At 39.6% G+C, this 14,049-nt stretch overlaps 3 protein-coding genes across 3 annotated transcripts; all 3 read right to left on the bottom strand.

Annotated features, from left to right (window-relative positions):
• Window positions 1-1,759: 1,759 nt before the first annotated feature.
• LOC141914173 (C5a anaphylatoxin chemotactic receptor 1-like) lies at window positions 1,760-2,803 on the bottom strand. Its single transcript, XM_074805440.1, has one exon. The coding sequence runs from the start codon at window positions 2,801-2,803 to the stop codon at window positions 1,760-1,762; it is 1,044 nt and encodes a 347-aa protein (XP_074661541.1).
• A 250-nt stretch (window positions 2,804-3,053) lies between these two features.
• On the bottom strand, window positions 3,054-6,052 carry LOC141914043 (32 kDa beta-galactoside-binding lectin-like). The gene is made up of 6 exons (XM_074805304.1): window positions 5,865-6,052; window positions 5,530-5,624; window positions 4,975-5,179; window positions 4,489-4,620; window positions 3,870-4,172; window positions 3,054-3,239 (listed from the first exon to the last, which is right to left on the bottom strand). The coding sequence occupies exons 1-6, from the start codon at window positions 5,883-5,885 to the stop codon at window positions 3,126-3,128; spliced, it is 870 nt and encodes a 289-aa protein (XP_074661405.1). The 5' UTR covers window positions 5,886-6,052; the 3' UTR covers window positions 3,054-3,125.
• Window positions 6,053-6,673: 621 nt separating this feature from the next.
• Window positions 6,674-13,620, bottom strand: LOC141913889 (UDP-glucuronic acid decarboxylase 1-like). The gene is made up of 10 exons (XM_074805065.1): window positions 13,462-13,620; window positions 12,478-12,607; window positions 12,118-12,229; window positions 11,750-11,807; window positions 11,476-11,656; window positions 10,732-11,018; window positions 10,232-10,351; window positions 9,445-9,607; window positions 8,902-9,005; window positions 6,674-8,755 (listed from the first exon to the last, which is right to left on the bottom strand). Exons 1-10 carry the CDS (start codon window positions 13,504-13,506, stop codon window positions 8,645-8,647), a joined length of 1,311 nt encoding a protein of 436 aa, XP_074661166.1. The 5' UTR covers window positions 13,507-13,620; the 3' UTR covers window positions 6,674-8,644.
• Between the last annotated feature and the right edge of the window lie 429 nt (window positions 13,621-14,049).

Genomic DNA, 14,049 nt, shown 5'->3' with positions numbered 1-14,049 from the left:
TAAGGCTGGCTGTCGACAAGCATCGCGACGCCTACCGACTCCTAACTCCGAACCGCGATCGCAGCCCAGCATATGTCGACTGCGCTTCGATTCGCAGCAACTGAGGCCGACTAGCGGGATATGAGATCCTCCCAGTTGCTTCCCTGCTTATGTCGGTTGCGATTACTAGCAACTGCAACGGCTCAAATGGTCACGTGATAAGCCTTTCCTGTCTTCCATTGAGTGTTAGTATTCATCGATTCCTAGCTGTGGGCTGCTTCGGGCAGGGATAAGTCTTGTCTTCCTTTGAGTGCTAGTGCGGACAATCCAGTTGCGCTACTCTATTTTTGTCACAAGCAATCTTACAGGTATGTCAGTTACTGACGTCACCCGGCACACCCTGTCGGTAAATGGTGAAAGTGAGGCGTCGTCATGCATGATGTAGTAGCATAGGCTAAGTGATATCAAAAGCTAGTAATTTTATATTTTGGATAGTCTGAGTGATCATAAGGCTAAATATGATACCTTGTTTTTCCTGATCGGTCGGGTAATTTCATAAATCAATAGAATTTGTTATCAGTTCATTTCTAGCTGCCGGGTCTGTTATTGTTAGCTTGATCATGATTTGAAAGAAAGTCATGTAAGGCCTAAGGTAGATAGGCAGCCAACCAGGTCAACTTTTAAGAGTAAAAATGTAAATCAGATTGATTCATTAAATCTTACGCTTTCCAGAGTATTTGGCCAGGTTTATCTCTGGTTTTAGTGCGGGGAGCCATGGATTCGAGAGTCCATAGTTGTGGCCCATATAGACGTTTCTGTTTTAGAGTCTATGGTTGGACCATGGATGTATAAACTCTAGTTTTTAGTTTATACGCCCATGGCTGGATTGTCTTTGAAATACAGTCCACGTGTTTGAGGAACTTACATTATAATTCCTCGAGCCCAGACCTGGCATTTTGTATAATTGTTGTATAAGAATAAATATGATTGTTTTAAAATTCTTTTTTTTAAAGTTAATTAGCTACTCTGAACTCTCTCCAACGGAGCTAGCTTGTGACGCCATGTTCTGCTGATTCTTAAGATTGACTACACTCTGTCAACTATATGTCTACGGCGCCACAGAGACCGGACACCGGCTCTGAAAGCTTCAAAGAAATTGAAAATATCTGTCCAACATTTCATTGCGTTCTGACCGTGAAGATTGAGGACCTATTTATTGAAATTTAAGGACCCAGTTCTACAGTCGTGAGTAGAGTTAAAGTTAGTTCATTTTCGATGAGTTAACTCAGAGTCAATCTTGTCTCTGGGCCCGCTATTTTGTGATTAAGCTGTTTCACATCATCCTGCTGGTAGTGTTTATTGATCTCGTGTTTGAGGAAGGAAGCGTTTGTGTTTCTGATTTATAATTCGCGGATTTTTAATGAAAGAATTCACAGCCGAATTTAAACGCGTTTTTTTGAATGAGCATTCTGCGCCGCTGCGGTCTCTGACAATCAGTCCAACACCAAAGTGTGCACGGTTTTTCTTTAATAAAACCACGGGGTCGGGGATGATCATCGTAAGGAATTAGACATCCGACATCATAGACAGGATTTCATAAAAATTGACCGTGACGACCATCTGACCGACAAATAAAGCAGCGTTCCGCCGCAGGCCTAGAAATCATTTAAGACGAGTTGAAGCCCACATTTAAGCTATGTTTAATTTCTGTTATAGATTTTTTTTTCTAAGGCCTGTAAACGTAAATAAATACGAATTAAAGCCTACATTTAAGCTATGTTTAATTTCTGTTGTATAAATTCTTATTCTCGTCGGTACAATGGAACGCAACCGATACCTTTAATCGGACGTAGGACCGGACGTCTTTTCCTACTAGTATATAGATGAAAAAATTGACGGCATAATTACAACAGCGAAACATGCCGAAAATGTTGACGATCAAATCGGCATTTTCCGCCGGCAACGTTGCCCAAACGACTAGGATATTATGGGGGACCATCGTTACTAGAAATACGACGGATACGGCCAGTAACATTTTCGTAGTTTGAACGGCTCTGGCGGATTTGACTTCGTTTCTGGTCTTTCCTTCCAGTTGTCGACTGTTGAAGTTTAGCACGAAAACAATGATCGTATTCGAGGTGGCGATGATTGAAAATGGCAGCAATGACATGTAGATTACTAGAAATTTCGCCGATGAATCGGTCGTTGTCTGTTGGCTTTGTATAATCGTGTAGCAACCTTTAACTTCGCTGTGTTGGAAACCGTCGATATTCGTAGCCAAACAGATGACGACGTTTACGAGAAATATACAAATTATGACGACGCGCGAAAAACGCGGGGTGCAGAGAAGCGGCGCCGTAAACGGGAAAACCACGACGGCAAGGCGCTCGACCGAAACGGCCACGACAAGCCACGTACTGCAGTAGGCGAACAACAAGAATACAGTATCGTACAGCGTGCATTCGATCGCGTTTCTGAATCTGATTCCGTCGAGATTGTTCAGTTTAACCAGCACGTATTGTAACAACGGGAACCCGGCGAAGGACGAGCACATCATTAAATCGCTTACGGACAACGCAATGGCGTAGTTGGCGTACGAATAACGTCTGAACTTGTGACTGGACATCACCAGCACGCTGGCCACGTTACCGAACGCACCGACGATAAAAACCAACGGTAGAAACGATAGCAGTACGATTCTCGAATGACCATACGATCTGACGATTGAATTCAGTAAGATATCGGCAATAAATGGTCGTCCGTAAGATAACTGCTGGAGTTCCCGTGTTGAGTTATCGGCGCCAGTCGTCGTAGTGAATGTCATTGTTCGCGATGTTTTGGGCGTAAGTCAGAATAACATCCATTAGCAATATGGAATTTTGATAAACAATGACAACTATTAGTGGCCAAAATTACTTTTTCAAAAGCAAAAGTCTCAACTAAAATACGTAAAAGCTTTCTTAAAAAAACGTTTCCATTAGAAACAGTTTTAGGTTTGAATATAATGGATTTTATCGACCAGTCCAAGAATCTCATTTTAGCCTCCACGTAAAGATTGTTGGGTTCTGGGGAAGTGTCCGTTTGATATTCTCAAGATCTATCAATAAATATCAACAAAAGAATCGAGATGTCAGTTCTATCTGAATTTATTGGATGAAATAGTGTTCAATTTCGACGTCTCCTTCGATAGTGAGGTTATCAACAGTCGGTAACGGTATACGATTTGGGTAGTTCATGATGTGGACTCCATTTACGTAAACCTGAAAATAGACAGAACACACAATATATATGATTAAAATGTACGTAGTTTTCAATAACAATGGCTACAGGGTGTCTTCAATAATCTACCGCATGGAACAAGGTCATCAAAGCAAGGACGATCAGTTTTTGAAATTGTGCTGATAAAATGTCTAATATCTGGTGTTTGTAGTTCATTTTCAATTAGAAATGTCTCAGGTGAAGCAGTGAACACATGTGAAGTGTGGACGATCAGTTTTTGAAAGTGTGCTGATAAAATGTCTAATATCTGGTGTTTGTAGTTCATTTTCAATTAGAAATGTCTCAGGTGAAGCAGTGAACACATGTGAAGTGTGGACGATCAGTTTTTGAAAGTGTGCTGATAAAATGTCTAATATCTGGTGTTTGTAGTTCATTTTCAATTAGAAATGTCTCAGGTGAAGCAGTGAACACATGTGAAGTGTGGACGATCAGTTTTTGAAAGTGTGCTGATAAAATGTCTAATATCTGGTGTTTGTAGTTCATTTCCAATTATAAATGTCTCAGGTGAAGCACTGAACACATGTGAAGTGTGGACGATCAGTAGGCTATATCGAATGTTCGATGATTGTCACCTCAACTTTTACCCCAGTTTGAAATTAAAAGAACCATACCTCATATCCTCCTTCTTGATCGGCAGCTAAATAAAGGTCGAAACGTCGCCCGGGTGCGAACGGGAAATCTCCCGGTCGAATCTCATCGTGCCAGTGTCCGCCCTTGTCGCACGTGTTCGCCAACATTATATTCTGATATTCATCCACGTCAACCCTCGCGTCGCAGTGGAAAACCCAGACTTCGTCCTGGTTTTTCAGGTTGATGTTGAACCGTTTGCAATCGTCGCGCGGAGTTCCTCGAATCCAGAAATCCAAGTGCGGACGATGCATGCAATGGGCGATGTCCTTCCTCAGCGGGATCGACTACAATAGATAATTGATTAATTATTCAAATATGAATGAATAAATTATTCATTTATGCAAATTGCACTAAACCTCGCAGAAATTTGAAGATTAATGAAATGAACTCAAATGTATTTAGGCCTGAGCCACAACTAACTCTGACATAACCGACAGCCCCTATTTGTATTTCGATTTCCGATTTCAAAGTCAAATCCCAAAATTCGTTCCCGGTAGGTGTGGTGGGTTTGTAACCGATACAAATCAAATAAAACCTATCCTATCAAATAAATAAGAGGAACGACCCTCCATATTCTAAGATCAACGACTCGAGACTTACCGGATGCACCTTTCCAGTCATAGCCTGGTAGATATTGGTAATGTGGTAGTCGCCGTACATGTGGAAATGGTCGATCTCATCCATGGGCAATTTGTGTTCGTACTGACAAAACACACTTCCGTTGACGAAAACCTAATTGAATAAATGATGATGATATATATAAAATTACAGTAAAAATGGCCGCAATGGCGACCACATCGACTGAATTCAAAATGTAACCAAAACTTCCTTGAACCAGCGAATGCTATTCTGCCATAATTCGTTGGACAATATGTAGAATCAGCGGTGTTGATTTTTTTCGTAAGTTCAAAATGGCCGCAAAGCGACTATAAATCGATTAGACTGGTGCTCAATGGCTTCTAAATCTGTTATGAACCAGTGAAGGCTATTATGTCATCAATCAAGATCAACGCCGCTTTGACAAGATGCAGAATCATTTTTTAAAGTTCAAAATGGCCGCTATGGCGACGAAATCAACTCTTATACCTTAATCATAGCTTGTTTGAGTTTGATGAGCAAGTTGAATTTCTGTCCGGGATGAAACGGCATTTCCCCCTCGTTCTCTTCGGTCATCCAACCACTTCCGGGCTCGTGGGTATTACGGATCACTTCTCCGTTACGGGTCGTCATGTGGAAATGTATTCTAGCCGAACCGTCGCACGTCGGACCGGCCATGAAGTTGAACGAAAAACTATCAAAAATACAAACAAAATAATCATAATCTTCTTCATTATTCAACAAACCTATAATCTATATAAAATGTGCTAGTTGACTTTACACAGAAAAACAAAACATAACAAATTTGGTTTTTCAGTTTTGATTTAAAAGAAATTGTGTTAAAAAGATCTTTATCAATATCATTGTTTATAAAATATGCTCATCAGCATTTTTACATAAAAAGAAAAAAATATGAAATTGTTTTTGATTGAAAGCTTTTGGTTTTTGAGTTTAAAATATCGAGTTTAGAAAAATGTCAAAAACCACTGGTAGTATAGAAGAGGATTAGCTGATGACAAATTTCTGCCATCGAGCAATGCTTACCCGTCGGTTGTGTGTTCCGGTACTTCGCCTTCGATGAAAACCATCAAACCTTTACTTTCGTGAAGACATTTGATTTCCTCCGTATGAGGCAAAGGCTACAAAACAACAACAACAACATTGTATGAAATAAACATTTTAGAAAATATACACGACGTTCCGAATTCTCAATAGAGTATTATAATATTTGAATGTTGTATTATGTCGATGCATGGTGGTACTCCGTATTTTCTCAAATTTTGGATCTTTTTTGTCACGCCCACTTTTTTCAAAAATAATATAAATCTAGAATCATAACAAAACGTAAATTCGAGAGATTGGTTTCGTCAGATACTTACGAATGTTCGATTGATGTCCATGACGTTTTTGTAAATCTGGTGCCGACTCGGAAGAGGAGCTGGTCGTCAGTAGGGCTGCAATATACTCACAGTTCGTCCTGGTGTTGACTACGCGAGTTTTATACCACGACACAGGACTTACTTACAATAGAAAAGACGACCCGGGCACTGACCTAGACTGTTTGTCTATTGAGAATTCGTCACACTCGACGGTCGGTCGTAACCTCTTTCATAGACTGGTTTCAATGGACACAAAATTCCAGTCCACTGACAAACAGAACTTCTTCAAGCATGCGCGGCTTTTATACCAATCTATCGAGGGTTTTGAACTACACTGAACCAGCTCAATCCATATCAGATTGTGAAGCCAGCAATCCTTGGCAATTGTCATTAGTATATTTAAATCTATTAGATCGAGTTTACCCAACCTTGCGACAACATTAATTTACTTATCTTGTCAAAACAACGTTAACAGTCTAACGGAGAGACGTTTTGGTCTCGGTTTAAGTAGGAGAGGGCACGGAATGTGCTATTCAAATCAATGTCTATTTACTGGACTGCCAGCGAATATTTAGTTCTACCAGGGAAGTGTGTTCCCTGGTTCTACGTTCGTCAAATCTAAACTTTCAACTATGGAACCAGAGTCTGCTGCGCCATTTGGGGTAAATCCCACGGAAATCTAAGTTCCAACGATAAATAGAACTACATAAATATAGTTTACACTCATTTAATTTCTTTATATTAATATATCATATAATACAATAATAATAATAGTAATAATAATAATAATGATAATTATAATGCTCATTATCATCATCGAAATAAAGTTACAAACAACGAATATAAACATCTCACAAAAAATTCCATATTTTACGTACAGCGAAAAAACATTTAATTTGGCTATTACCGAGGTCATGCACTTTTACGATGTCACAATACCATATTGGGTTGACAAAGACAATATCGGTGATTTACAGGATAGACCCACAAAGTTTGTAAATCCCCTGGGGCTGGTTTTATAAACCGGTATTGCCTTTAAACCGAAGGTTAACTCAATTGAAAATGACTTGAGTTAGCCCCGGGGTTAAAGGTAATACCAGTCTATAAAACCAGACCGTGATTATCTCTTGTTGTTACATATGGCAGATCTTCAATATTGGTTTGCAAACTGTGAGTCACACGCAATAGTGTGGCTACCCCTAGCGCCAGGATTAAGTGGGACCAAAGTACCGTATTCTAAAAGTCCCCCCCCGAACCCCTTTCCCGACAGCAACACATGACAAAAACATAAATAATGGATATACAAATAAAAACGAATGTGAGCAAGTGACAAAATTAAGAGTTCACAAAATTGAGATTGGACATGTGGATTGAGAGTAATGATGTCACATATAAAGCAACAAGTAACCCGTCCCCCCTCGCCTTGCCTGGACGGGAGCCCCAGAGCGCAAGTTTGCCCCTCCTCGCCCGGACTGGTGCCCCAGAGCGCAACTTTGCTCTTCCTCGCCCGGAGTGGAGCCCTGGAGAAAAAAATTCCCTTCCCTGAAATTTTGATTGATTAAATATTTGTTCTTGTAGGACACGTGACAAATTACTATAAAGATAGAGTTTTTTTAAAACACATTAACAATAAAGAAAAAAGACGCACGTTAAGCACATTTCAAAATAGTCGATTGTAACAAGAGGAAACCACAGCAAGTGAGAAAAAGTGTCAAAAAATATTTCAAGTGCATATTTCGATTATAAAATACATCATATAACTAACATTCAATACAGATAAGACTTAATACACGTAACATTTTTCTTTTATATGGAAAAAAAGAATTCGATCACAATTTTATTGGACAAAATTCATGCTAGACATCCTCGCATAAGTGGCTGAGTCGAGCGATGCCATCGAGTTCGAAATCCCTGCCGATGGAGGACGACATAAGAGTGAAAACTTCTGAATAGAAGTTGTCAACTCTCTTACTCGGTATTTGACACCAAACTCAACAGGGGCGGATTAAGGGGGTGGGGCGGTCCATGGAGGCAGTTGCCTTTTTCCTCAAGTTAAAGATCATTAAAACCTGCAAATTTGACGTAAAATTACATGTTTTGTTCAAAAATATCTAAAACCGAGGGCGTGACCCCGATAGTGACTTATAAAATGTCTCTTCTTCAAGACCTCGGCACCTTCCAGATTTCCTAGATCCGCACCTGCAGTTAAATACCAAATATTTACCCAAACTAAGGTAATCAGTCAGATCCCGCAACCACGACTTGGACAATAAGTTATTCATATCCCGTAAACCTAACCCTGAACCATTAATCAATTTACTGCAATTAACAGATCTTTTTCTTACATACATAATAAAATCTTAGAAATCTTCACAAGAAATAAGCCATTTTGATTTAAGCTCTTCGTTCAATCGATTTTTAAACATAGGAGATGAGCTGACTTGTTTTCTGAGAAAATATTTCCTGACCTCGGGTGAATTTATTACAATGGACTACAGTGGAAACTCGTTAACACTCGAATCTAGTGGACATTTTGATAACGAAAAGCATCTCAAAGATTCTTTTCGGTTTGAGTGATACAATATACATTGTGATTAGTTTACCTTAGATTACAATTCAGAGTTGAAGGTACTACAATGTATCTCTCAATTTCAGCTGTTCATCGAAGCTATTCCATTGTAGCACATATTCTACTATAAATTACATTGTAACAAATTACGATGTACCAAATTAAGTAAACACGCACATGCGCGCACGCAGACAAACTTGTGTTTCGTTGATTAGTTTTTCTGAGAATTGACGGCGACAAAGTTACGCTCGCTGTGTTGAGATCGCTGCAATTCACCGCGGAAATATTCAATTGTCTTTTGAATACCGAGTTTCATAGCAACCTGAAATATTAACGGAAATTTCAAATTAGCCTAAAAAATTATCAATTCGATGGTCTGTATGTAAAGACTGTAGGTGTTGTTAAGCATGTCTATGACTGCGCAGGGAGGGAGGATAGCTGAGATTTGACATCTCATTTCAATCTAACCTTTGGCGTCCAGTTAAGATGAGTTTTAGCGAGTCTGATATCCGGTTTACGACGTCGGGGATCGTCTTGCATCGCTGGACGATGTTCTATTTTACTCGGCCCGCCTAGAACAAGAAAAATCCCAAATTTCATAATTTTTTGAAAAACTCAGAAGAGATGTTTCGACTCAACTTTTCATTATCAAAATTTTCGGTGTTTAAAATGTATCATAAAATTGAGTATAAACGTCACAACTCTCTTAGTTTTTTGAAAATGTCTCATGGAATTGAGTCTAAACGTCACTACTCTCTTAGTTTTGAAAATGTCTCATAGAATTGAGTCTAAACGTCACTACTCTCTTAGCTTTTGCAAATGTCTCATAGAATTGAGTCTAAACGTCACTACTCTCTTAGTTTATGAAAATTGCTCATAGAATTGAGCCTATTTTGAAAACGGTTAAACACAATTTTAAAGAAAAACGTTAGTTTATCTTCATTTGATTGTTTTTTTCTTTGATTTTGAATTCTAAACGGAACCCAACAGCAAAGTTCTAATAAAACTTACCGACGAGGTCCCGAATAATTTCAGCAAAGTTCAATACGGTATATTCATCAGGGTTCCCGATATTACAGGGTAAACTATAATTACTGTTCATCAACGAGATCAAACCTGACACTAAATCACTGACGTATTGAAACGAACGAGTTTGAGTGCCATCTCCGTAAACCTAGTATCAACAATGCAGAAATCAGAGAAAAATTAAATATTGAAACAATCCATCAACTTTGAAATAAAATCTAACATTATTCCTGATGAATGCAGTAGAATCCGCTTAATTCGGATCATTTGGGACCAGAGAGTCCTTTTCTTGTATATTAACGAACAAATGGACCGCAAATATTGTCCGCACCAGACCAAAATAGGTTTGACTATATTCTAGTATTGTGTTTTTATCTTAATCATTTTAATAATAGCGCAGAATGGTTTAAAAAAGTTTTTCAGAAGATCAGCTATGGAGCAAAATTTGGCCTAGTATGTTATAAAAGACTGTTTTTTAGTTGAAGACCCGTCCTTAGTCAGGGCTCATTTGCCCATAGGATAAGTACTATACAAGGGTGGAGCCAGAGGCCAAATTTTGAAGAACTTGTCACATCCCAAAAAGGGACTTTTATGTCCAAAAAGGCAATATTCGTTCATAAGTCCCCCAGGCCGCTGATAGTTACAATGCACGTATCATAGTTCATTCACAAATATATCCGGAGAGAAGATGTTTGATACTTACAGTGATTGGTTCCCCTTGTAATACATCAGGAAAGAGAATACAGTGTGTGGTTGGATGTTTGATACTTACAGTGATTGGTTCTCCTTGTAATGCTTGCAGGATGAAATTACTCACAACTCTTCCATCTTTCATATGCATCCTCGGCCCGAATGTGTTAAATATTCTCGCCACTCGAACCTCAACTTTCTCCTATAAATCATTCAAACTTCACCAGTTAACTTTACACGTCATTGGGGGATTTATAGAGGTTTCTTCATCAGTTTGATGACATCATAGGGGGATTTATAGAGGCATCTTCATCAGTTTGATGACATCATAGGGGGATTTATAGAGGCTTCTTCATCAGTTTGATGATGTCATAGGGGGATTTAAAGCGGTAACCATATTTTAGATCAGTTTGATGATGTCATAGGGAGATTCATAGGAGTAATCATTTATAACCACATCAATTACATGATGTCATAGGGGGATTTGAGGGAGCAGCAATTTGACGATAACATTTACGGGATTTACTGAAGAAGCCATCTTAAATCACAACAATTTGATGATGTCATAGGGGGAATGATTACCTGTTTAGCGTATGCGTAACACATGGTCTCCGCGACGCGCTTGCCTTCATCGTAACAGGCCCGCGGGCCGATCGGGTTCACGTGGCCCCAGTACGTCTCTTTCTGCGGGTGTTCCTCAGGGTCGCCGTACACCTCGGACGTGGACGCCAGTAACATCCGGGCGCGAGTCCGTTTCGCCAGTCCGAGCATGTTGATTGTACCGAATGTGTTTGTTTTTATCGTTTTAATCGGGTTGTACATATAGTTCGGTGGAGACGCCGGCGACGCCAAGTGGTAGATCTGATCAACTAAAATATACAACAACGATATATATGTATAGGGGGATTTATGGACATAGCCATCTTTAATGGAAGTGTTTATCGCCACATCAATTTGATGACATCGTATTGGGATTCATGGATTTACTTTCCATAGTCGAAATTTAAGTCCGAAATCGTCTCAAGTCTTCAGACTGGTTTTAAGTTGTTAGACTGGAGCTATAAAGCTTAAAATGGTCTTAAAATCTTATCTAAGCCATGACTGCAAAAACTGGCCCCAGCATTCAACCGTTAGATGAGGCAGTAATTCATGAATATTTTTGAATTTCTCAAAATCGTAGTTGTTTAAAGATGTTTCAGGCATTTTGCTCAAATTAAAGGAGCTTCAAGCACCTTTAAAAGCATTTTCCATTGTTAAGGAGTTTCTAAGGAATCAATAAGTAGACCATGCAAGGGCTAGCCTTTCAAGAAAGTGTTTTTGACTGACCTTCCAAGAAAACAGGATTAACGACATCGTGATGAATCAACTCGAAGTTCTCGTGTCCGATCCAGTGCTCCACGTTTCGTTTACGGCCGGTGAAAAAATTATCGACTACGATCACCTCGTGACCTTGAATCATCAGCTGATCGACGAGATGCGACCCGACGAAACCGGCGCCACCTGTCACCTAAACAAGGAATTAAAACAAAGAGAAAACCGTTAAAATTTTAATGTACTGAAAATTACTTTTGTAAAATCATGGCATCATCCGAGAACTTACTAGAATTCGTTTTCTGTCCTTGTAAGTTAGAAATCTGACGGCGGGATAAACTTTCTTACTGAAATCAGAATCATAGGTTTAGTTAATCATCTTGGAAATGAATGCAGGGAGGGAAGGAGAGCGAAAGGGAGGAGAGAGCATATGTGTGAAGGAGAATGAGAGGGAAGAAAGATTGATTGTGGGTAAGATGGATGGGGCATGAGGAAAAGAGAGATGGATGGTGAATGAGGTAAATTAGAGGGAAGAGGGGGATGAGAGAGATGGAGGATAGAGAGGGGGCAAGGTAAGGGGTGAGGAAGAGAGAGAGAGAGAGGGAGGGAGGGAGGGAGGGAGGGAGGGAGGGAGGGAGGGAGGGAGAGAACACTGACCTTTTCTCCAGTACAGTCACTCTATTTTTCAGCTCATTTAACTCATCAATAATAGTACCGTCATCGTTTTTCATATTTTTCACCAATGAACCGGATGTCCAGTGTAAATAGACTATAGAAACAAAATACAAATAACATCTGATGTTAAAAAATTCTGAAGCCGAGATTCAGTTTCAACAGGGGGTTAAGGGGTAACCAAGGTTCTTACAGATCTGGAAATCCAAAATTCCCAGCAGGGAAAAATAATTCTGAAATTCCCTGATTTCCCTGATCAGTGAGTCAAAACTATGGAATTGGGGTCGAGAAGGCTATGAGACCCTCTCAACTATCAAACGGTCTATTTCTATCTCTCTAACTTACCAATCAATAAAGTAACACTTGTAACTAACATAGTGATGAATGTTTTACGATGAAACACGATCGCTGCGAGGATGGAACAGATTTTACCGGGAAGACCTTCTCCACGCTGACCGCCGTACACGAGATTCTGCTGCAAATATTCACAAAAAATATTAAAAATGACCTTTAGAAAAAAAACTTTTGGGGCTGCAATCGCTCAACAGTCAACACCCTCCTGGCAGGAACCCAGAACCTTTAGGCCTACTGCCTTAAACGAATAGTAACTTTAGGTGTCCCTAATTCCATTCTTTATTAACACTAACCCTAGTTAGTTACCTAATCGTTGGTGGTAAGCTTTTCATAATCTGATGGGCTTTAAATATTAAACGTGTGGTACCAATATGTGGTTTGTGGAAATATCCGATCGTGAAACTGAATCACAGACCGGTTACTGACTACACTAACCCCTAATCTAGTACTTAGCCGTCGTTCCCCAAACAACGTAAGGGAACCCGTAACAACGACTGGTATTCAGACTAACTACACTACTAACCCCATGCCCATGGCCATACAGTGGAAAGGTTAGTCAGTAACCTGTCTGGGTCCAGTTTCACAAAAAGGATCTAAAGGGATTAAAGCCTATAAATCGATTTAAGATAAACTGAATTAATGAAGAAATTAAATCGATTTAAGAGTTAAACTTTTTTGTGAAACTTGGCCCTGTGGTTTAGTTTCCCGATCGGATATTTTCACAAACCACAGTTGGTATAAAAGCTCATCCGATTATAAAAAGCTTACCACCAACAATTAGGTAACTAACTATGGAAAGGTGACCTTATTAACTGCAGTTAGGCCTCTAGTGTCAATGATCCAATCCATTGATCCCCTGATAGTCAGAGACGGAATCGTGTTCGATACAATTCTTTTCTTTCTATATTTTTATAGGGCCCCCTAGAAATCTAAAAACAGAAACGTCAACGAAAGATCGGTTGAATTTCTAATTACCAGAAAAGCTCCACGGAGCTGAAATGTTGTTTGAGGTCTCTGCATGCGATCAAACTTCAAAACCCGCGAGTCCTTTTATTACAATACAGATCGCAAATCAGAAAATTCGTCGCAGGAACGCATTAGTCTGACAGTTTTAGAATTGAATTAGACACAGGGCGCGGCCATCTTGGATTGTATCGGGTTGGTTCAGGCCGGCCGGTGCTGCCACCACGAGTCTCCACACCGTAAAGTGGCGACGCTGCACGTGTAAATACTGAAATACTGCGACAGTAAACGAGCGAATATCAGCTGTTAGGCGGTAAATTCAGATCAGCATTCAGTACTAGCGGAACTCGTTACCGTTCTAAACGGGTTCTAGAATCATCCGCAACTTTCAAAACACGTCTGAAATCTCAAATAAATTCTAAAATACACATTTTCCACGTGATAAATACTCATAAAATATCATTTTAATTAGATTTTACCTAGAAATCAATATTTATGTACGCGTATCACTCAAGGTAATATTAGCAATATAGAGAAGCGCTACCTCCATTCGCGGGGAGGTTTCATAGGCTACATAATTTACGTCACGATCTCCGAGGA

The sequence above is a fragment of the Tubulanus polymorphus genome, chromosome 12 (assembly GCF_964204645.1).
Source record: "Tubulanus polymorphus chromosome 12, tnTubPoly1.2, whole genome shotgun sequence".
Taxonomy (NCBI): Eukaryota; Metazoa; Nemertea; class Palaeonemertea; order Tubulaniformes; family Tubulanidae; genus Tubulanus; species Tubulanus polymorphus.
Note: the sequence above shows the minus strand (reverse complement) of the source record. Positions and strands in the feature narration are given on the sequence as shown.

Bases quoted from the DNA above. Each gene is read 5' to 3' on its own strand.
- LOC141913889 (XM_074805065.1), bottom strand. From the start codon at position 13,506: ATGCAGAGACCTCAAACAACATTTCAGCTCCGTGGAGCTTTTCTG. The intron at 11,808-12,117 runs GTCAGTGTTCTC...TTCTGATTTCAG, and splicing joins GTGACTGTACTGGAGAAAAG to TAAGAAAGTTTATCCCGCCG. The intron at 8,756-8,901 runs GTTAGATTGAAA...TTAATATTTCAG, and splicing joins ATCTTAACTGGACGCCAAAG to GTTGCTATGAAACTCGGTAT.
- LOC141914043 (XM_074805304.1), bottom strand. From the start codon at position 5,885: ATGGACATCAATCGAACATTC. The intron at 5,180-5,529 runs GTAAGCATTGCT...TATTTTTGATAG, and splicing joins CCGGAACACACAACCGACGG to TTTTTCGTTCAACTTCATGG. The intron at 3,240-3,869 runs GTATGGTTCTTT...GTCTATTTTCAG, and splicing joins ATCAAGAAGGAGGATATGAG to GTTTACGTAAATGGAGTCCA.
- LOC141914173 (XM_074805440.1), bottom strand. From the start codon at position 2,803: ATGACATTCACTACGACGACTGGCGCCGATAACTCAACACGGGAACTC.